Below are 23904 nucleotides of genomic sequence, written 5' to 3'. Positions count from 1 at the left end.
AACTAGTACTTAATTTACAACTCTTTTCGTATTATTAAAGGTCATGTAATTAAAAAAAAAATGTCTGTTGTTTAACAAGTATAGATTTATTAAAGTAAAGTATATGCAATTTTGATATCCAACGAAGGGAATTTTGTCCGCTCACACAAGACTCACTCCCTTTCCAGTTCAAGATTCCTCCGCTTTGGGAACGACTAACACACGTGGTACTAACTTATTCTCGACTCGGCTAAAAATACAAACGCTACCAAAAATATCCTTTATGCAATTAACCTTTATGATTCAAAGTCGAAGTTACTCCCCCCCCTTTCATTTTTTCTTTGGTGAATACTTTATCAGTCATTGAGGGGAGACTAAGTTGAGTACCCTTTGTATCATCAACAAGTAAGTTAAACAGAACAAACCTGATAAATAATGATGGGATAAAATTACCATCATTACACTGGGGAACAACAACGGTGGGAAATCCAATTTCTCATCGTTACACTGATGAACAACGGTGGGATAAAAAATCCTACCGTTACAATTGATGTGCTACAGGAGAGAGAGAGTTGGGTGGACTGTGTTCACTTAGATCTGGAGAAGGCCTTTGACAAGGTACCCCATAAGAAACTTATGTGGAAATTGAAGCACATAGGAGAACTAAAGGGAAACCTCTTGGAGTGGATGAGACTTCATGAGAAACAGGCAGATGAGGACAGTAATAAAAGACAAGATGTCACGGTGGAGGGAAGTAACAAGTGGAGTCCCGCAGGGCTCAGTGCTGGCACCTGTAATGTTCCTGATCTAAGTAAACGATATAGTGGATTGAATGAACAGTTATGCAAGTCTGTTTGCAGACGATGCAAAGATCTTAAGGAAAGGAGAAGTTGAAGAAAACTGCAAAATGCTGCTGGAAAACCTGCACAGGATTTACGATTGGAGCCAGGTATGGGAAATGAATTTCAATGATAAAAAAATGCAAAACATTGGAACTGGGTAAAAGTGCCAAGATGCCATCCCTGAATTACTTGATGGGAAAGGAACCGATCACAAAAGCGAGGGAAGAGAAGGACCTGGGAGTGTTGGTCCAGGATAATTTATCACCTGAAAAACACATTAACAAGATTGTTAGGGAGCCATATAAGTTCTTGACAAACATAAGGGTGGCATTTCAGTACATGGTTGAGATGATGAAAAAATTGATAGTGGCTATGATCCACCCCAGGTTGGAATATGCAGCAGTTGTGTGGTCCCCTCACAAAATGAAAGATATAAACAAAATCGAGAGAATACAAAGAACAGTGACCAAGATGGTCCTTAGCCTAGCAGATCTCTCGCAAAAGAAAAGACTAGAAAAGCTGGGTCTGCCTTCCTTAGAAAAATGAAGAGACAGGGGTGACATGATTGCAGTGTTCAGGGCCATGATGGATGTAAATAAAACTGACAGAGAAGATCTGTTTGTACGGGATGAGGGAACAACAAGAGGACATTGAGAGAAAATGAAAATGACAAGTTGCTTGATGGATATCAAGAAATACAGTTTTCCATATGGATGCACTGACCTGTGAAACAGCTTGGACAAAGAGATCGTCCAGTCCAAAAAATTAAATGAGTTTCAAGCTAAGTTTGACCTGCTGAGACACCGAGACAGGACACCACGAGCATAGCACATTTCCTGTATATCACAACAAGGTAATTACACACATGCATGCACGCAGGCAAGCACGCACGCACACACGCATGCACGCACGTGCGCGCGCACGCACACACACACACACACACACACACACACACACACACACACACACACACACACACACACACACACACACACACACACACACACACACACACACAAAAGATCCCTCCCTTTACCATACCTTAGGATCAGAATGAAGTAGAGCATTGACGGCAATCTTAGTGGTAACTCTGATGTTGCTGGCCTGTTGCGTCCCATCCTGCCATTCAGATATGTACAGCAACCATTCAGATGGGCTCAGGTGCTCAAACATGTTGCAGAACTGCCAGAAGGTAAACAATTAACTGATAACTGGATAATGCTACTGTATAAGTGTACAGTAATATAAAATAAAAATCTATCTATCTATCTATTGCCAGATGCCATAATCACGTATGGGGTGGCCATTTGACTTTGAGAAATATATCTATAAATAGTGTTACTGGATACATGTCTGTAATGTGAAATAAAAATAAATAATAAATAAACAAATAAATAATGTTACTGGACACACATCTGAAAAAAAAAAAAAAAAAAAAAAAAAAAAAAAAAAAAATTTCATTACAGATGAATATGCTATGAATTTAACTGGAACAAATGAGAGAAAGTTAATCTGAGTTTCTAAAAGTACTAAAAAAGTAAAAATATGTAGCACTTATAAAGGCCCAATGAAGTAATCAAAGAGGACTTGATTTGATACACAAAAAAACATTTAAGATGGTGCAATTTTCTACACACTTCTCAGCTGGTAGTAATTCAGTTTTCAGTGGGCTGCCTCCACCAAGAGTGTTTGGCAGAAGTAGTCATATATTTGTTCGTCTGTGTCTACCTAGAAGAACACTGGAAGATCAAGAGTGGGCCTTTGTGGTGTGGTGATTAGTGTATTAGCCCCACTGCCCTTATACCTATTTAAAGATGCCTGGTGGTCTAGTGGATTAAGGTGCTCCAAATGGATGTGGCTCATAAGGGATTACTTCTGAAAGGTGGCTGGGATTTACTGCTCATGTGAATATCTCTAGAGGGCAAGCAACTACAGTAGCAACTCTTGCCTCAAATGTCTGGACTGAGTAGCCTAGCCATGGGTTCCTTTCCCCATGAGGGGGCATTACAGGGATGGATGATGGATGGGTGGGTGAACTGAAGGATATACAGTACTTAATAGAGTGAGAAAAGTTTTTAATGGAATACATACCAAAAGTATGCCTAGGGACAAGGAAAAGTGTGTGATGCTATAATGTCTGATAAAAACAAACTGAAAATGCTTCCCTTGTTGCACCAGAGTATTTTTCCCTTAATGGGACAGGTCTCTGATGCACTGTGAAAGCCAAGGTAGATCTTCATGCTGTTCGTTTTGTTTTTAAAGGCTCCATGCTTGCATGCATCAGCCTCGGTCACCTGATGACAGCTCTCCATGCTGCTTGATCTCTGGCAGCTTCCCTTTACAGTCCCTTATCCCTGAGGTCACACTCAATGACCTCCTCCCACGTCTTTTCTCGTCTACGTCTTGCTACCCTACCCCTAACGTTAACACTTCTCATTTTGTGAACCCAATCATCATTCCCCATCCTCTCCACATGCCCACACCATCTCAATCTACCTCACCTCATTACAGCACCAATACACTCCAGTCCTATCCTACCTCTCAACTCTTCGATCGTAACCCTAGCCCCCCCCCCCCAGGCCTTAAACTCAAGGACGCACTGCACATCCACCTAATCACTGTCATTTCTGTATGTTTGAGCCTGCGAATATCCTCTTCTTTTACTGCCGAGGTCTCACCACAATACAGCATTACACTCCTAACATATGCCACAGACAAAGATCTCGTAACATGGTGGAAGAGCCCTCCCAATGTCAGGAGAGGCAACAGCTCCCTGATCTTCATTTAACTACTCCTTACTCTAGCCACAGAACTAGCCCCTACCCCACCTCCAGCACATACCATGTGTCCCAAATAACAAAACTTTACCATACACTCAAAAGACTCACCAGCACGTCAAGCCTTTCAAGCCTGACAATCTCCACATGCTCTCCCCGACACACCTCATACATGAAATAAGCATTATCTCGCAGTCTCATCTGATACCACTACATCTCTTATGCACCCACTTATCATAAACACTGCACAAGATGGAATTACTTCCCACGCCCATACGTGGCCACTCTCCCTCTTCTTTGACAGTACTGCCACCAGCTCTAGATATCACTACTTTTGTTTTATCTGCATTTACCCTTAAGCCCTTGTGCCCCATACCATCTCTCCACTTACTATATGTTTCCTTCACCTCCCTTTTATTTTCTGCAATGAACACCAAATCATTGGCTTACAACATCTCCCACAGGAGTCCATTTCTGAAGTCATGTGACAGGGCTTTAAGGACCATGATACACAACAAGGGGCTCAAGACTGACCCCTTATGCACACCACCATTCACGGGAACTCATCACTCAAATCTCCATTCACCCTTACCTGGGTGCAAGCACCCGCATACATGGCCATAACCACCTTAACTGGCCACTCCTTGATCCCAAGCTCTCTCATTGCTCACTTCACCACCTCTCTAGGGACTCTGTCAAAGGCCTTCTCCAAATCAACAAAAACAAAGTACAGCCTTCTTTTCTTTCCTATATATTTTTCCTGAAGCTGTCGAACAATGAATATGGCATCAGTGGTTCCTCTGCCTGATATAAACCTAAACTGCATCTCATCAATATTAACTCTTTCCCTAATCATACCTTCTAGAACTCTCTTTATTACTTTCATTTTCTCGCCCAAAAGCTTTATGCCTCTATAATTTTCCCTTTCCAGGGCATCAGCCTTCCCCTTGTACACATTTACAATTACACCCTTCAGCCAATCATATGGGACAACCTATCTATCTATCTATAACCAAATGCTATAATCCCGTAAGGGATGGTCGTTTGTCTTTGAGTTAGCTGTTTTACAAGGAGGGGCACTAATTCTCCTCAAACCCACTTGTTGACAAGTATGGAACACATGTGGGTTGGTTATATGGTTACCACCCAGCATTGCAAATGGTTTCCCCACTCACAGGAAACCATTAGGCTTGTCACTCAATGTAAAGCCACCTGAAAAGGAAAGAATGGTAATAAGAAGTGACAGGAAAGATGGGAGAAATCGAATGAGAGGAGGGCAGACTCAGTATTTATCAAGTCAGTAACTAACCCCACTCCCATATCTCCTGAGGCTCTCAGGACTTCAGCGGTGAACCCAGACACACTTGCTGCCTTTCCCACCTGCATCCTGCCTATTGCCCTGCTCACAGTAGCAGTGTCAATCAAAGGCCAAGGGCCAAACACTGGATCTGCTGGCTCCAAACCTTCCATGGTACTCCCGGCAACAGTTCCACCTGGGCCCCCCAGTAGCGAAATATAGTAGATGTGGCAGCAGTGTGTGTGTTTGTTCGTCTGTACATGCTCGAAAAATGTTCGGATCGTCAACTATCTCACTCCATTGTGAACGTGATTCGGCCTTTGAGTTCACTCCATAGATGGCGGTGTGTGGTTATAGGGGAGAGACGGGAGGTCAGGACGGTATGTGGGTCGGAGTTGGGGGGGACGAACAGCTAGGTTGTTTATATTGGACATGATAATAGTTTTCCCAGTCATTATTGTGGATCGTTTCAGGTTACTGATACTTTGTATTCCTAACAACAATAAAAAAAAATGAAATATTGTTGCATTTCTACCCGTTACAATATATTCCACGATGATTGGATATCCTCCATAACTTATTCCCCCCCCCCACTCTCTCTCTCTCTCTCTCTCTCAGGTCATTAAGTAATCAGTATATAGCACTATCAGCACAGATTAAAGAGGATTTGTCTTTTAATTAAAACTGCTGACAAAGGCCGATTCACGTTCACACTGGAGTGAGAGAGTTGACGATCCGAACATTTTTCGAGCATGTACAAACGAACAAACACACACACTTCTGCCACATCTACTATATCTCGATACTGGGGGGCCCAGGCGGAACTGTTGCTGGGTGTACAATCAAAATCCTCATTCAACAACCAGTTGTAATGCTCTCTCCAGGCATCTTTAATATCCCCACTGTTCACCACTACCTTTCCTTCATCATTTCTCACACACTGCTCACGTATGATATCCGTGTTTTCCCTCTTCATCTGATTTGCCACCTTAAACATCATATTCTTCCTTTCCACACAATTCAGATTACCAAGTATATGTATCCAAGACTCAGATTTTGCCCTGCAAATCTTCTTTTTTCTAGCCCTACGCTTGGCAGCCATGTATTCCCCTTTGTTACTATCCCTTTTCCATTCCCAGAAAAGCTTTCTTTTCTCCTTAACTGCAGCTTCTACACCCTCATCCCACCACCAAGTTACTTTATGTCTTGAGGGGCCCCTTGTCCATTACACACACTGAATCAGTAACTCTCAGGAGATTGTTCTTGAGAGCTCTGTACTGTTCATTAACACTTCTGTCAGCGTCTCCCTGTTCAGCCATCACTCGACTCATCTTGCTATAGGAGGCATCCCTTACTGCTTGCCTGTGTTGATTATAATGTTTTTACTCTAGTTTGCCTTTTTTTTTTTTTTTTTTAACATAGTGGGAGAAAAAGACTACTGTACTACAGCCCTTCATCCATTTCACAGCACTTATTTTTGAATAGCATCACATATGAATGTTAATCTATTGTTACAGCTCAACATTCAAGGTGGAGAGATGGCAATTTTAGACCAAGTTAGTGTATGATGGATACAGAGTATTAGCCCCATTGCTCTTATACAAGTTTTAAGAAGCCTGGTGGTCTGGCAAATGCAGGTGCTCCATCTGGATGTGACTTATAAGGGTATACTTCTGAGGGGTGGGTGGGGTTCACTGATCACATAATTCAGGAATGAACAACTGAATACTCTTGTCCTAACTGTCTGAAGTGAGTAGCCTAGCCATGAGCCCCTGTGCTCAAGATGGGGTGATACTGGATTGGGAGGATGGAGGGATGGATATAAAATACTGGAATGAGAAGGGGGTTTAGTATAATATATACTTCCATCACACAACAATGAGCTGGTATGAGGTAATTACTACTGTGTTTTTTTATTATCTTTTGCTCATACTGTTTACAAAGGCTCCAACATGTTTCCATGTGTCAACCTTGGTCATCTAAAGGTGGCTCTCCACGCTGCTCAGTCTCTGGTAGCTTCCCTATTCAGTTCCTCATCCCAGCGGTTACACTCTATGACCTTGTCATAGGTCTTCTTCAGTCTGCCTCTCACAGCCCTACCCCCAGTGTGCACACTTTTAACTTTCCACACTCAACTCTCATCCTCCATCTTTCATCATAATCAAATCACCTCATCCTTGCATCAGGAAGAATATTACCATAAATTTTTACATGATTCCTCCATTACCTTCTCTGTAATCATGTGGACAGGCAGAGACAAACAGATACTGGTGAAAACAAAACCTTCCCATCCATTCACAGATTCAAGTCAATTGGATAATCTGAAAATCCAGTTAAGGTAATTACTGATCTAATCCTTATTTTGCATCATCAGGAGTAAAGAGGCCCAAGGCTAGGCTGCTCAGTTCAAAAATTTAAGGCATGGGTGACCAGCTGCTCACTCTTGAATGACATTATGTAAGCAACTAACCCTAATCACCTCTAGGATTTAGGCCTGTAAGGGCCACATCTAGCTGATTTTCGATTTGATGTCATTCCAAAGTTTATCATCCATATGATAATGTCTATCTATCTATCTATTGCCAGACGCCTCAATCCCGTTTGGGGTGGCCACAAACAAATCGCCTCCAAGTCGCCCTGTCCCCCGCCATTTCACTCCCCTGCTCCCAACTCACACCCCCCTCTCTCATATACCTCTCCACCCCATCTCTCCACCTCATCCTCGGCCTCCCCCTCCCTCTTTCCCCCTCCACCTCACTCACATACATTCTCTTCGTCAGTCTTTGACTCTCCATCCTCTCCACATGGCCAAACCACCTCAGTGTGTTCCTCATAACGCTTCCTATCACATCCACATCAACACCACAACGCTCCTTTATATCCTCATTCGTCAGCCTGTCTCTCCATGTGACTCCACAGGCTCCTCTTAAATAACTCATTTCCACGGCTCTCACTCTTGACTTGTGTCCTTCCAACAACGTCCAAGCTTCACTTCCGTACGTTAGAGTTGGTATCACAATACTGTCATGTAGTAACTTTTTCACTTCCATGCTCACTTCCCTGTTTCTTATCACTGCTTTCAAAGAACCAGCAACCTTTCTTCCCTGCTGTACCCTTTCAAGCACTTCACCCTCCAAACCTCCATCCTTACTCATCACACTACCCAAGTACTTAAACGTACTCACATTTTCCAATTCCTCACCATCCAACCTCGCTGAACATTCACTGACTTCACCTCTCTCAAAGACCATCACTTTACTCTTCCCTACATTCACCTTTAGATTCCGTTTCTTACATACTCTCTCAAACTCATCCACCAAGCCTTGCAGCTCCCCTTCGTCTTCACTCAACAACACGGTATCATCTGCAAACAACAGTACAGGGAGTTTCCAAACATTATCCTCTCTCACCAGGGCCACTCCAACATCCACTACCCTACCTTGTACCTCTTTTATTACCCCATCCATGTACAGATTGAACAACCACGGAGACATGACACATCCCTGTTTCAACCCAACTTTCAAAGAGAAAAATTCACTTAGTTCACCATCCACACGCACTGCAGCCTTCGCACCATCGTACATACTCTTCACAGCATTCAACAACTTCCCATCTATTCCATATATTCTTAACACTTTCCACAATCCTAGTCTATCCACCCTGTCATATGCTTTCTCCAAATCCATGAATGCCGCATACAACTTCTTTCCCTTCTCTAGAAGCTTTTCCACTAAAGATCTGAGAATGAATATCTGATCTACACAACCTCTTCCCTTCCTAAAGCCTCCCTGTTCTTCTCCAACTAATTTCTCTGTTCTTTCTCTAACTCTGTCAATAAGTATCCTACCATACACTTTTCCTATTATACTAAGAAGACAAATGCCCCTGTGATTACCACACACTTCTTTTTCCCCTTTTCCTTTGTACAAGGGAATAATTATACCTGACTTCCAATCCTCCGGGACTCTACCTTCCTCCCAGGCCAATCTGCACATCTTCCACATCCATTCTACTACTATCTCTCCCCCATGCTTCAGCATTTCACCACACACTCCATCAATTCCTGGGGCTTTCCCTGATTTAACTTTCTTCATTGCTTCCACAACTTCTATCCTACTGATTTCTTCCTGTCTTCTCACCTCCCTTCTTCTTCCAGCCATTCCCCAGCCACTTATACTCGCATTACTTCCACCCTCCACGTTCAACGATTCCTTAAAGTGTTCTCTCCATCTGCTCACTTTTTCTCCCTTCTCCACTAGTAATCTACCATTTTTATCTTTCACTCCCCTGCTAACTTCACTTCCACCCTGTCTTACTCTTTTCACCTCTTTCCAGAACATTTTCTTACAGTCCCTCCACTTTACACTCAAATTCCTTCCAAATTCCTCATCCACTCTCTTCTTACTCTCTCTTACTAATCTTTTCACCTCTCTCTTTCTTTCTACATATAACTCTCTCTTCCGCCTCTCAACTTCTTCCACGCCCCTATTTCTCATCCATTCATTATATGCTTTCTTCTTTTGTGCCACAGCCCGTTTCACCTCTTCAGTCCACCACGCTGTTCCTTGCACCCCCCTCCGTCTTCTCTTCCTTCCACACACCACATCACATGCTGCACATATTTCTTCTGTAAATATTCTACACACACCTTCCACGTCCCCCATCTGCTCCAACTCATATTTGCCCAATCGTTCCTCCACTTCTCTCTTATACTCTGCCTTTTTCTCATCCTCTTGTAACCTTTCCACTCTCCTTGCAACTACTCCTTCCTCTCGTCTTTCCCTTCTTCTATTCCTCCATCTTACTTGAACTTTAACTCTGGCCACCACCAAGTAGTGGTCAGAAAGTCCACTCCCCCAACCTCTATAAACTCTTGTATCCAATATACATCTTCGCATCCTTTCATCCACACACACATAATCAATCATTGCCTTCCTTTCACTCAATTCACCACCCACCCTTCTCACCACTCGCCATGTATACCTGTGGATCATTTTATGCCTGAAGAGGGTATTGGCTATCACCAACCCCCTCCCAGCACAAATGTCCACTAACGCACTCCCATTCTCATCTATCTCAGCAGGCACACCCCACTCACCAACTATTCCATCCACCTTCACATTCCCAACTTTACCATTCATATCACCAATCAAAAACACTCTATCATTCCTTCCAAACTTTTCCATGCACACTTCTACATTTGTCATTCCAAAGTTTATCATCCATATGATAATGTATTGTAGGCAATAACACACTTTCATGTAATCTTTTTGCAGCTTCCATACTCTGATGACTGTTTAGTATCAAAGCTTTCACAGCACCTACTACCTTCCTTCCCTGTGCAACTCTATTTTTCTTCTCCTCTGAACATTTAGTTCTCTCTTCTGTGACTCCATGAAACATTTAAATTAATTTGGCTCTTCATTTATAAAGGCTCCAACAAGCTTGTATGTATTAGTTTGGTCACCTATCAGTGGCTCTTCATGGTGCTTGTCTCTTGCAGCTTCTCTGTTCAGTCCCTTAACCCTCAGGTCATACTCTATGACCTCGTCCCAAGTCTTTTTCTGTCTACCTCACGTAACTTTGACTTTAACGTTCACACCTCTCATCCTCTGCATCCAGTAATCTTTCATCCTCTCTACATGCCCAAATCATTTTAGTCAAATAATTAATTATAGTCAGGCTCAGTCAAGAAATGAGGGACTAATCAACCAATGAGGTTACTGAGCTTAACATATAATTCACCAGATTTGTGGGATTATCTTCATTGCTGGAATCTATATCCTGTTCCATCTGTACCACAAGAGCATTAGTAAATACTGAGCTTAACATACAATTCATCAGATTTGTGGGATTATCTTCATTGCTGGAATCTATATCCTGTTCCATCTGTACCACAAGAGCATTAGTAAAGTACTGTAAGGTTAAACTCACAAAGAGTGCCAGAGCTTCCTGATGTGATGGTGGGAGACTCTCAACCTTGTTTGCGTAATTCATGATAGTGTGATCCTTGCGGTCCTGGTGGAGGAGCAGAATGACATCATCTTTAAGTGCTGCTGCTGCCATGATTCGAAGTAGGTGGAGGCGGGCCTGGTCAGGAATGGATGGATCGTGCAAGATGCGGGTAAACAAGATACTGAAATTTTCCCCAAGTGCCCAGGATCCCTCATCCTCCACTACGTATGCACGAAGTTCCTCCATATGTGCATTTTCCTCAGGTGTTAGCATCTGTCCACAAGATGCAACTAGACCATCAAACTCAGCTCTGGCCTGGAAAGATGCGAGAGACACACACGATGGTAAATAATATCATATGTTAGTGAGTGGTTACATCTTACTGATAAACTTAAAAGTATTGAAGAATTTTGTAATAATACAGGACTTATTTGCTGTATTTACAAGAGTTGTCCAACTACTTGAGGAAATGGATGTCCTAATCTTCCTGGGAGAAAAATCTACCATGATCAAAACTGAGTGGCACATACAGCTACAAGAGTCACACACATTCCAGTCTAGCTAAGACCATAGTGAGACCAAACACAGCGAGACAAAGAGGAGCCTACCACACCCTTGATCTAAAGAAGTGGTATACCAGCTCACACCCACGAATGTAGTAAAGGAACGGGGCAATTACAGAAGTAAACACACCAGCAGTGCAACTAGAGGCTAGATCTGGCCTCAAACCACATGCAGGATGGTGTGGTGGGGAGCTACTGTGGAGGTAGTAGTGATGGTGGTGGTGGCGAGCTCAGGCGAGGTGTGGCAGGGTAGATGGGTGGGGGTCTGGCTACCCACCTGCTCGGCTGAGATGGAGTAGATGAGGGGCTGCTCCCGGTTGGGGCGAACGTGGCCCAGGTGGCAGAGCAGGGCAGGGCGGGGCGGGGGGGAGTCTGGGTTGGTCTGACTGTACCGTGGCACAGGACGGTAAATCACCACCGACTCATCCTCAGCCCCAGTTGGCGAATCCAGCAGGACAGGTGAGTCCGTAGAGGATGGGCGGTCTGGGGGGGGCTCAGGGCAGGGGAGGGAGGAGTTGCAGGAGGAGGAGGGAGCCAGCTCAAAAGTGGAGATGGAAGCAAAGGGGGAGAGAGCTCGAGGGATCCCCCTCAGGTAGGATGAGACAGATTCAAATGAACAGGCACGGAACACACCACACATTCTTGGGAAAACTGGTGAGGCAGGTTGTGACCGGGTGGCAGCCGGGATAGTTGGTGGGCTAGTTTGAGCATGGGACACCATAAAAGGAGCAGCAGGGAGGGAAGGGGAATCAGCACAGGGGTCAGGAGAGTGGGATTTCAGCTGAAGTGTGGAAGAGGAACCATGTGAAAGGGACCTTGATCTTGAACGCTGACTAAGACCAGAATCAAACGAGAGGGATCTAGAAGGGGATCTAGAATGAGAGATGCCATGCATACGTCTAAAAGTAGCATCATTCTCCTCAAAGTACTCTTGGTCTGGGGTCACCGTCCTTAGGGTATCTACAGAACAAACTGATACATCTGATTCACAACGGCTAAGTTCATTACGCAAATTAGGGGTAGGATGTGGAGAGGTACAAGGTGAGGTCTCTGGTGAGGATGGAAGCTCTTGGGGTGTAGGCACTCGACCTACGGGGTCCACTACATATAAGAGATAATATGATGAGCCAAAGGAAAGAGCAGAAGCAGAGGAAGACATGGAAAGATCAGAAGCAGCAGTGGAGGAGCGGGACAGGGATGAAAAAGAGGAAGAGGAAGGGGAGCTGCATCTATCCTGGTTACTTGGCTGTGACGGGGGAACATATGGTGGTGGAGCTCTATAGGGTGGTGGTAGCTGGTTGGTGGTGGAGGGTGGGGCGACAGATGTAAGCTGTGAATGGTCAATATTTGGGTGTGTGATAAATGATGATGGCTGTGACTGTCTGTTACTAGGTGGTGTGGACGCTGAAACTGAACAACGCTGTGATGGACTGAAGCACAGAGGCTGGGAATGTGAAGTGGGTTGTGACTGGCTACCCCAAGATGGTGAAGCACCTGAACACACTTCTGGTGAATTAATGATAATGGATGGAGTTCCTGAACAAGGCTGTGTATGGTTCATGTTTAGGCCAGGAGCAACTGAATGTGGTTGCATTTCATCAAGATTCTGGTGGACTTCAGAGAATGGAGGAAAAGGATTGGTGATAACTTCTATATCTGTGAGACTACTCTTATGAACTGCAGGACTGACTATTGAGGTTGAGAATGGTGGACATGGATCAGTGACAGCCTGGGCAAGTCTACAATTATTCTGATTAGCTCTATGATTAGCTTGGATGTCTGAGAAAGGACAGTAAGGTTTGGATACTGACTTAGCAGTAACAACTATATCCTCAAGGGCTGTGGCACTGGCTTGGGAAACTGAGTAGGATGGGCTAGGATTTGCAACTGTTTTGACACTGGTAGAAACTGTCTGACCATAAGAAAAACTATTCTCAGAATCAGATGAAGATGGATAAGCAATGAAGTTGGATTGAACCATCTTGGGATCCTTTTTATTAACTACTGGATTTGTCTGGATAGGCACTGGGTGAATTGGGATGAGAGTCGAATTGTCATCAGGAACTGCTGAGTAAGAATTGTATGGTCTTGTACCTGTCTCAGTGGGTGTGGGGTTGGTGACATTGGCTTCTGAGCTGCCTGAAAAGTTGTTGTTGAAATCTGAGTCTTCTGATTTTGAGGAGGCAGCGAAGGAATGGGATGATGATGTTGAATAAGATCCATCAGAGTCAGAATAAGAAGAGGAAAGAGAGGAGGATGAGTCACAATCCAAATTAGAGGAAGAGGAGGAGGAGGAGGAGGAGGAGGAGAAGAAGAAGGAGGAAGATACTGGGGTAAACCTGTAGTAAACACCAGGAGAAGAGCAGGAATATGACGAAGAGTCAGATGAGATGGATTCACAAGGAAAGGGGCTGTGAGAAGGGGAGGGGAGGGGCTGCGGGGAGGGAGAGCGAGAGGGAGGAGGGGGGGAAAGGGGCCACATGCTACTACTGTCCATGAACTCAACACTGCTGCCAAAGCCACCACCATCAACAACTTTGCTACCACCATCACCGTATGTATCAAAGGAACTACCGAACCGAGTGACGCCAATACTATCATCAGCAAAAGCAACACCACTGTCATCACAAACAGTATCATCACCGGTGTTTTTACTTACACCACTACACTCCCCGACATCACAACTGACATCCATATTACTGACACTTCTACCGACATCACTAGTGCAACTGTACCCACCACAAACATTATCATTACAAATCTGCCTACCAACATTAAAACCATCCCTCTTATCAATACCAATACTACACCTATGACAACAAAACCCCTCATTTTCACTATTATCATTATCAACTCCACAACCACCATTCCTACTGCCAACACCATCATGGCCATCTTTATCAACAATGGTATCCTTATGGGTCTTATTTACTTTACCAGCACCACCAATAATCTCACAACAAATATTCTTACCACTATTTTTCCTGTCAATATTGCTATCATTCCTACATACCTTTTCACCATCATCATCCCCCTTCCTGCCAACATTAGCACACACACTTCCATCCTCTGCACCACTATCTACAGTACTGTCAGGACTAAGATGTTCACTACCAACTTTCTTAACACCACTACACAACTTTTTATAACCACTACTTCCTTTTCCACTATTTCTACCTTGTTTTTCAGAGTTTCCAACATTTTTGCCACTGCTGCCAACATTCTCAAGCTGTCTATCATCATCATCATTGATTCTCCATCTACCACCATCACTGATTTCCCACTTACGGCCACCAACTTTTTTATCACTACTGCCAACTTCACTGGTACCACCCATCATCTTACTCTCTCTTCGTGCCACCTGGTCATTGCTGCCAACGTTTTTAGCTTTTCTTCCACACTTATTACCAACCTTACAAACATTCTCAGATTTTTCAACACTTCTTTTCCCTCTCTGGACATTCCCAGACCTCCTACCACCATTCCCAACCCCGGTACTCACGTCAAGTTCATCCCTGAAGATAATTGGAGGTTCACGCTCCACCTCTGGCTCGGGGGGTGGAGGAGGGGAAGGTTGTTGGGGTGCTGGTTCCCCCTCAGGGGGGATTTCACTGCTCCCCTCCTCGTGGGGAGCTTCAGGGGTAGGTGGGTCCTGAGGAGGGGCAGTTTCTTGGTCTGCCATTCTGTCGACTACTGTTGTGGTGTCTAAGGCAATTTGGCTACTTGCTTCTAGGCATCCAATGGCCTTGGAATGGCTTCCCCTGTTCTCCCTGTCGTCTGATTGGTTCCCTGGTGGGTCTGGGCCAGGTGGAGCACACTGGGGTACCCGGGGCAGAGGTGGGAGTGATCTGTGACGCCTGTGTGTGTCGTCAGGTGAGGGTGAGTGACGGGGTGAAGAAGAATGCACCACAGGAAGTTCAGCAAAACTCAATCGTTTCCTACGCCCTGGCCACTGCTCCCCGCTAACCCCTGCTCCCCCCTCACCAGCTGCTGCTGCTGCTTTTGCTGCCTCCCGTGCCCGTCGCTTCCTTTCTTTACGTTCTTTCTTCTCCTGCTTTTCTCGCTTCTTCCTCTCCTTACTCTCCTTACGGTTGACCTTCTCGTTTATTGAATTCCGTCGGTCCTCAAGTCTGAGTGTGTTTAATCTGTGGGGTGAGGAAGCAAGCATTACAGTTCATGTTTACTGATCTCCAACACAAATGATAAATCCTGTCATTTGGACTGTCTTCAAAGCAGTTGCTTCACCTCAATTTTTTTGCTTCAACATTTTTTTCAAGTGATCAAGAAACATCATGTTTGTCCTCATATCATCATTTACTCCAAGCATAAGAAGTGAGGAATGACAACTCTTATTCTAGTTCTGGCAGTAATAGGAATGTGTTAAAAAATATCATTACTTTTCATACAAACACTACTGTACATTAGGCTAAACTAGCAAATTAGCACTACATATACAACAAAACCTAAGGGGCACTATTTCTGGAATTTACTGTGGCTTTCAGGGCATAAAAGAACACAAAAATTGGAGAATCATCAACCCCTGCTGGGCTGATTCTTTGTAAGGTAACATACATCCCCTGAGTCACTGTTAAATAATCAATTTCAATTGTACCTAAAATTAGGCTTCCAGTTTGGCCCATGCAAACCTTCACTGTGACTCATATGAGGTCTGCATCACAGGAAGGGTTAAGAGGCCTTTTTTCACAGTGCCATGACAATGTGATGAACCTGCAGCACATGGACGTACTGAGCATGGGAAGAAGGGAGCAAGGAGAGAAGAGGGAGGAAAGAAGAGAAGAAAAGTGGAGAGAATGAGGAAAGATGGAAGGAGGTGAAAAAGTACGATCAAATTACCTGACTTAGTGCATGGCATGATTTAGCAGAAGGAAAATGAGATAGAGATACATAGAGAGAGAGAGAGAGAGAGAGAGAGAGAATCATATTATCTGAATTGGTCTATGGGGTGATTAGTAAATGGAAGAGGAAGGAAAGAAGGGAAGAAAAGAGTGGAGAGAAGGCATGATGGAAGGAGGTGAAAATAAAAGCTCAAATTACCTGACTTGGTCTATGGCGTGATTTAGTTCATCTAAATCTGGGGAGTTGCCTCTGTGGTTCCTGGGTGTGGTAGGGATGTAGCTGTTGAGGTTGTTGTTGAAGTTGGCAAAATTGACCTTACGAGTGTCTCCTGAGGATTTGATGTCCAGTTCTTGTACAGCAGATTTTACTGTCTCACCCAGAGATCTACAGCAAAAACAAACTGGAGTGAGGTGGATGTAAACTGAGGACTACTGGGTGCTGTTACAGTGAAACATAACCTGATGTTGGGTGACTTCTGAATGGGGAAATGTTAAACTTAATTACTTCACTCCAATGACTTATTTTATACTTTATTTTATATTCTATTCTTGCCAACACCTGACAGTTTTATTCAGTTTATTAACCTATTCAATTAGTTTTTTTTTCTAACCTGAATTAACTGTCAGGAGATTAAATTAATAAGCATATTAACCCACTGAAAGAAGTAAACTTACCTAGGGTGACATTAGGCTTGAAATGAAGTGGTATCAAAGGTACCATGCACTTTCTCAAAGATGGGACTGTATGGTGTAAAACAAACTCATCAAAAGTGTGAAATACCGCAGATGATAAATACATCCAAGTATCTGCAAATGACTGTGATATGCAAAATATTATATCTGTGCTACTGAACTTGAATCTTAGACACATCCTGCACTGAAAACGTTGTTTTTGTTGCTAATGCCACAAAATATTACACCTATGCTACTGAACTTGAATCTTAGACATATGTTGCACTGAAGACTTATTGTTTTTGTTGCTATGGCCCCAATCTAATCTGGATGTGAACCTGGTGAACTGCAGACTGCAGTTGCTCTATTGTTGCAGTCCACTTTTACTGTAATACACCTTCCTCCTTTCAGACATAGGAAGGGAACTGAGGAACATTAGTGCAACTGGGCAGTACAGCTACCTGATTATATCAGTGCCACCTCATGAAGACATCTCTCTACAGTATCACACTGAAGATTTCAATAAATGAAATAAACCAATCTAAACCACTGAAATATTTCAAAGGAAGGATCTTAATGGAGCACTAATACTTAAAAATGGATTCAGTCTTACAAAGTACTAACATTAATGACAAATTTTCAAATGAACATATCATGTGCCACTTAGGTAACCCCTTCAATCTGGTGATGCATTTCTGTTCTTTATTCTTATGTAACTAAACAGATTTTTCAGGTTAGAACAGCACACTAGTAATGAAGAGGCCAGCAATACTTAGCCCCTCGAATCTGAAAACCCCCCCATAAACTAAATGAGGTGACACAATAGAGCAAGAATAAAACACAAAGTACAGGTACCATATGTCATTGGAATGAAGGGGTTAAAAGCTCATACTATCAGGTAATATTGCACACTGCATGCAGTTTAGTGGATTATAAACACAAACAAAAAACATTACAATACCTGGATTTCTGGTTGTTCCATCCAGGCCTCACTTGGGATGGGAAGGTAAGGGCAAAGAGAAGGGAAATAAGGGCAAAGGGTAAGGAGGTAAGGGCAATGGATGGAGGGTAGGGGCAAAGGGAATGAAGGCAGGGGCAAAGGGAATGAAGGTACAGGCAGAAGGAATGAAAGTAATGGCAGAGGGGCAGCAAGGTCAGGGCAATGGAAATGAATGTAAAGACAAAGGGAATGAAGGTAGGGGCAAAGGGAATAAAGGTAAAGGCAGAGGGGGAGAAAGGTCAGGATATTAGGACAGAAGGTCATAGTATAAGGGCAGGGAGGTAAGGGATGAGGGATAGGAAAGTAAGGGCAGAGGGGCAGGAAGGTCAAGCTATAAGGGAAGAGAGGTAAAGGCAAAGGGAAGTTGGTACAATGAGGATCTGAGAAGGAGGAGTGGCCTGACAGAAAGAATGGAGTACCATAGTATACAGAAGTCCATTAAACATAATATTAATAACAATAATAATAATAATAATAATAACAATAATAATAATAATAATAATAATAATGATAAGTAACTGACCTCTTGTTTCTCAAATGTATCAGTTCTTCTAAAGAAATTATTAGCAATCAAAACTTCAAAATAGCAACCTTCCTATTAATTCATAATTAATATTGTATCAGAACAGTGGCACCTACAACAAATAAATATGAAAATGAAACAATAAATAACTAACTTGAGATTTATATAACCTTTCACCAGACGTTACTCTCGAAAATATAAAGTACGTACAGTATTTTACATTTTTCCCTAGATACAAATTACAGGCTGTTCAGTATCATAAATATAAACCTACAGGAATTTTATCCTAGCTAAATCAACCCCCTGAATATGGATGAAGTCCTATTTAGTTTATTCTTGTTACTCTCAGACAATTTGACTGAACTTCGGAATGGCCTCTCATACTGAAGGGGATTACTGAGGCCATATCCAACCCCTCCAGTTCCAGAAATCCCTCCTAAGCTGACAAAATAATCAGGAAATTACAAGGAAAAAAAAAAAATCCTCAAGCTCAATGAATTAAATAAACCTACTAAGCACAAAACATATAGCCAGCAAACAGTATCGCTGGTTTAACACCTTCAGTCCTAGGGCATTATTTTCATTTTGTTCTTGCTTATATCATATGATTTTCATCCAGCTTCTTGACGATCTCTTGTACCAAAAGGGAATAAGCCATATAATGAAGGCTTAACCCATCCAGCTCAAAAGGTCTCTCTTAAACTGAATGAAGTTGTCTATAGATGGCAATTATAAAATAGGAAATACACCATCAGACTGAAGGGGTTAGAGAGAAATGCCAATTAAAAAATGCCCACAGATGAATACTTAAGTTGCAGGTGAGTTTCCATGACAAACTTTAATGATTTTTTTTTTTTTTTTAGTTCTCCATTAAAAAAAAAAAAAAAAAAGAAGCAACAGAATGAAACTTGCATTTACTGTATATTTCTAAAAAATACCATACATACAGTTAACTTAGCTAACAACTGTTGCACAAGTATCCATATTGGAAATCCCAATGAAATCTGTCACAAGTAAAAACATATCATACAAAGTGAAAGTGTCATGGATATTCTTGCCATCTACCAAACAAGAAGTGAAAGGTCAGTCGAAAACTGACATAGTGCTAATGGGTAACTGATTCCCAGTATAAAAAAGTATATAATAAAACTGACTGACAGCAATGATGAAAAAGAACTGGATTTTGCAATAAATAAATAAATACACATTGAATTAACCGTCCTTAATAAAGAAACTGGAAACAAATTTTTACTGCACTACTGCACAGTATTATCACAAGTATAATTGTAATTTTGCTTGTGCTAATTATTGAAAGCATTTTTAGAAAATGCTAAATGCTAATACAGGAAATATAATTTTATTACAAAGTTTGTAATAGGTATAAACCTAACTGTTGATATTTTGCATTATTGTATATCATAATTTTCTTGTACTAACTTTACTGTACTATATGTATAATAATTATACTGTACTGTACTGTATATGCTTATGATTCCTAGTTTTGATTATATCCACTTCCTAGTAAAATATTAGTAGTGTCCTCTCAGAACCCCATATTAAGCTACTCCTGGCACAAATTTAAATTCTAGCACACAAACCTGCATGGCAAAAGGACTTTCTAAACCTTAGTAATGTACCCAGCATGATCTGAGTCTTCATGACTGGGAGCAGAGATATACTGAACTAACATGAAACAGGAACCAAGAGCAGTTATATGTATGTAAAAAAAACTAATTTCTGCTGGCCTGGTGGTCTAGTGAGTTAAGGCTCTCTAGTCAAATTGGCTTACATTTGAGGGATGGTTGGGGTTTATTGGTCATAAAATGCCACTCATGGAAAGGTGACAGGTCACTTTCACCTTAAATGTTTGGAATAAGAAACCTAACCCCAGGTTCCTATGCTTCTGATGGGGCAATCAAGGATTACATGCCAGACAGATATATAGTGTTTGAGTTTGATATGCCTTTACATAAATGAAAGACATGTTCATGATAGCACAGTGTTTAACCTCTTCCATCTCATGATGCTCACTTTAATCTATTCTTGCTATCTCAATCTAATTTTACTCACCTAGGCCAAATTTTATTTAGCTTGGCATAACCTTCTGGAACTGAAAGGGTTAGATAAAAACCTTCATTAACACTTTCACTACAAGATGGGTCTTCTAAATTGATGAAAACAATGTGAGGATAGCAAGAATAGACCATTAAAATACATCACTGAAACCAAGGGGTTAACAAAAGATGGCTAATGTGAAGATGAGTGAAAATACAGCTACTGAAAAGTATGTTACTATACAGCCTGGTCTAGTAGCCAGAATATACCAGCTAAGGCAAGAACCTTAAACAGGTTTGAAACCCAAGAGGTGACTGGATGCTTTTCAATTACACAATGCTATAAAAGGAGTAACCTGGTCATCTACCTTTTAATGTACTGAACTACAAAATCCTAAACTGTGGCTCCCACGCCTGAAGAGGGTTAAAATGGAATTGGCCATTACCATTGCACAGAGCAGTACAGCTGCTCTGGTTCAGTAAACAAACTTCTGGGGCTATACTGTACTGCCTATGATACCCAAGCCAATAAGTATTCATTAACCAATGTTTAAACTACAATATGCTAATGCTGGATAGTATAGTGATTGCAGCAACCCCTTAATCACCCATTTTAAGTACAAAAAATTAGTAACCATAACACCAAATTTTGGCACCTGGTGGTTTAATGGGTAATTAAGGCTCTCCAATTGGATTGAGCCAGTGCAAGTTTATATCCAAGGGGTGGTTGGGGTTTATTGCTCGTGTAATGACACTTACGAATGAGTAAGGCTGGTCTATCTCATGTCAGGACCAACTTGCCTAGCCCTGAGCTCCTATGCTCCTCATGGGGCAACATTGGATTAGATGATGGATGAATGGATAGATAAACATTTTTAGAAAGCTTTACAATACTCCATATTTAGATTAGATGAGAAACAAGGCTAGGAAGTTATTGTTGTTGTTGTTGTTGTTGTTCCTGAGGTGGAGGATTAATGTATTTGAGTATCTGATATATTAGATACTCTAAAGGGTCATCATCATCATCATGACCTCTTGTCCCACATAATGATAGGGTGAGATACAAATAACAAAATCATATCATTTGTACAATGACCATTTGAGAATGGTGACATTAGCCTCAAATGGAACGTGCTTTCATTCAATTTTAAAATGCTGCACAGCATACTCTGAGTTCCTGCACTTAACCCACAAGCTGACTAAAAATGATACATGTAACAGCAAGTCCCACTTTACCTTTTTTAAAGTGCAGAGACCTTAGGCTAGGCTACATGGTCCAGTATAATTTAGGATACATGACCTGCCTACTATGGAGGTATTCCATCATCAAAAAGCCCCCAGTTGCCACTTGGGGATAAAACATTTGGGAGGATGTCACTCCAACTGGGAAGGTCTAATTACTAAACGTATAGCAGATACATGGTGTATTTGTTTCTTTGAATTACTGTACTGGTATGAAATCAAAGCTGCCTACACTTCATGTTTATACTAGTTCATAAAGTCCATTAAAAATCAACATGATTTACAGTTGTTAATTTGCCATGCAGGAGTGTTATACTCATTTCATCTTAGCTTTAACCATATATCCATCCTTTCGTAGCTTGTTTCATATAGCTCAGTGGCAAAAAAGAACAACGTTATGGCTCTGCATCCTTTCTACAACATTTCTTTGGGACTAAATCATATTTTAATGTTAATCTTTCATTGCAACTCAGAAATTTAGATGGAGAAATGACAAATCTAGGCCAAGTTGGAACGAAGAAAATGATCATCATGAGTCCAATATCACAATATCCAATACTATATTTATTTTCCCCTCTAGTTTAGCCTAAAACTGCCATCTCTCAGTCTTTAATGCTGAGCTGTAACATATTTTAATACTAAAATATCATGTTAGTTACAAAAGGATGCTATTTACAAAATGTAGAACCATGGTAGTCTTTTCTACTACGGACCTGTGTGAAATAAGCAACAGAAGGATGAAAATCTGGGCCAAATTAAGGTAAAAGAACTACAACATCTCTGACTGAAGCTATGCTCTCATAACAAAACTGACACTTCTTCCTTTAGCGGGGTCAACTTTCTTCCTTCATAGGTATCTTGAGCACATCATCATTTCTACAAGGAAGTTTCTAAGTACACTGTATGAGATACTGGCTTCTGATATACTAATAAGAAGTCAAAACTATTTCCAAGTCACTTTTACACTAACTTATAAAGTGCCACATTAATCACTGGTATAATGTCATTCATTTGTACAGAAAATCTTCATCATGTCACTATTGTGTTACAGCACACAGTATTACAACCCTTTCCATACAGCTGGCAGTGTAAACTGGGGGAACTCAGAAATCAAGGGTGGTATTCTTGAACATAATTACAATTAATTTCCTGTCATAACTAAATTTCTTTTTGCAATAAAGACAAGGAAAGGAGAGCAAAGACTCTTCCAGTGTTGCTTATTCTTCCTGCAAAAAGCAAGTCTTAGTTAGGAGATGATACTTATTGTAGGTTGGACTTGTTTTCTGCAAGAAGAACAAACAAAGGAAAGTGTAAAATTCTAATGTGTTTCTAATTCTTCCTCTAAAAACAAGTGAAAGCTATGACAGGGACTTGACTGTAAATATATCAGAGAATCCTGCCACAGCTTTATACTCTAAATAGCAATGCAACTTTAACCCCTTCAGTTCAGTGATGTCATTTCATGCTGGAAATCATGCTGACTCAAGATCGTTTTATCTAACACTGGAAAGTTTTCTCACACTGAAAAGTTAATAAAGACAATAAAAAAACATTTCCAATTAAAAAAAATATATATATATAAAAAGAAAACAACCCTACCATAAATATAAACATCTGGAGGTAGCAAGACTAAAGTTAAATGGCACTGAATTAAAGTGTTAAAAGACAACTGCTCAGCAAAGTGATGTTTACTTAATAACAAAGAAGAACATCAAAAAGACTAAATATAATGAGGCTTTTTGTACACATTAACATATTATTACAGTTTGACTTCATTATAAGATGCCTTTTCAGACTTTTTATTTGTATTTGTATTTATCTATTTTCTTCTTAGCTATTAAGTTCACATTAACTTACAGAAATACTGCCAAATAAATTACCCTTGCTACTGGTACCTATAAAGCTGCTTTTTCTGGTTTCCCCAATGTACAGTATCAATTGTGTGAAAGAAGATATTTTGGACCACATCATTGACTTACAACAAAATTTCTGTACTTTTCCCAAACTTATCATGCTAAACCATTCTCTCTTAGGGCTGCATTCTAGGTGGCATACAAGATTTCACAGCACCTCTTCCTCAGTCAGTGATTTACCATAATACAGTACATGTTTACATTTTCTTTCATTCTGGTTTTATCTTATTA

The 23904-nt window shown here is 41.5% G+C and overlaps 1 protein-coding gene across 4 annotated transcripts in view; it reads right to left on the bottom strand.

Annotated features, from left to right (window-relative positions):
- The window catches only part of LOC145410335 (uncharacterized), a 140994-nt gene that overhangs the window by 24134 nt on the left and 92956 nt on the right, over positions 1-23904 (bottom strand). For all 4 annotated transcript variants that reach the window (XM_080280470.1, XM_080280471.1, XM_080280469.1 and 1 more), the window contains exons 6-9: positions 16469-16654; positions 14916-15558; positions 10830-11165; positions 1863-2003 (exon numbers count right to left, since the gene is read on the bottom strand). In XM_080280470.1, coding sequence (XP_080136596.1) covers positions 1863-2003; positions 10830-11165; positions 14916-15558; positions 16469-16654 — 1306 coding nt within the window. The remainder of the gene's footprint in view (positions 1-1862; positions 2004-10829; positions 11166-14915; positions 15559-16468; positions 16655-23904) is intronic.

The sequence above is a fragment of the Coenobita brevimanus genome, chromosome 85, assembly GCF_032717465.1.
Source record: "Coenobita brevimanus isolate Jiangsu-jjx chromosome 85, ASM3271746v2, whole genome shotgun sequence".
In the NCBI taxonomy this organism is placed as follows: domain Eukaryota; kingdom Metazoa; phylum Arthropoda; class Malacostraca; order Decapoda; family Coenobitidae; genus Coenobita; species Coenobita brevimanus.
The sequence above is the reverse complement of the archived record's forward strand: the minus strand, read 5'-3'. Positions and strand labels throughout refer to the sequence as shown.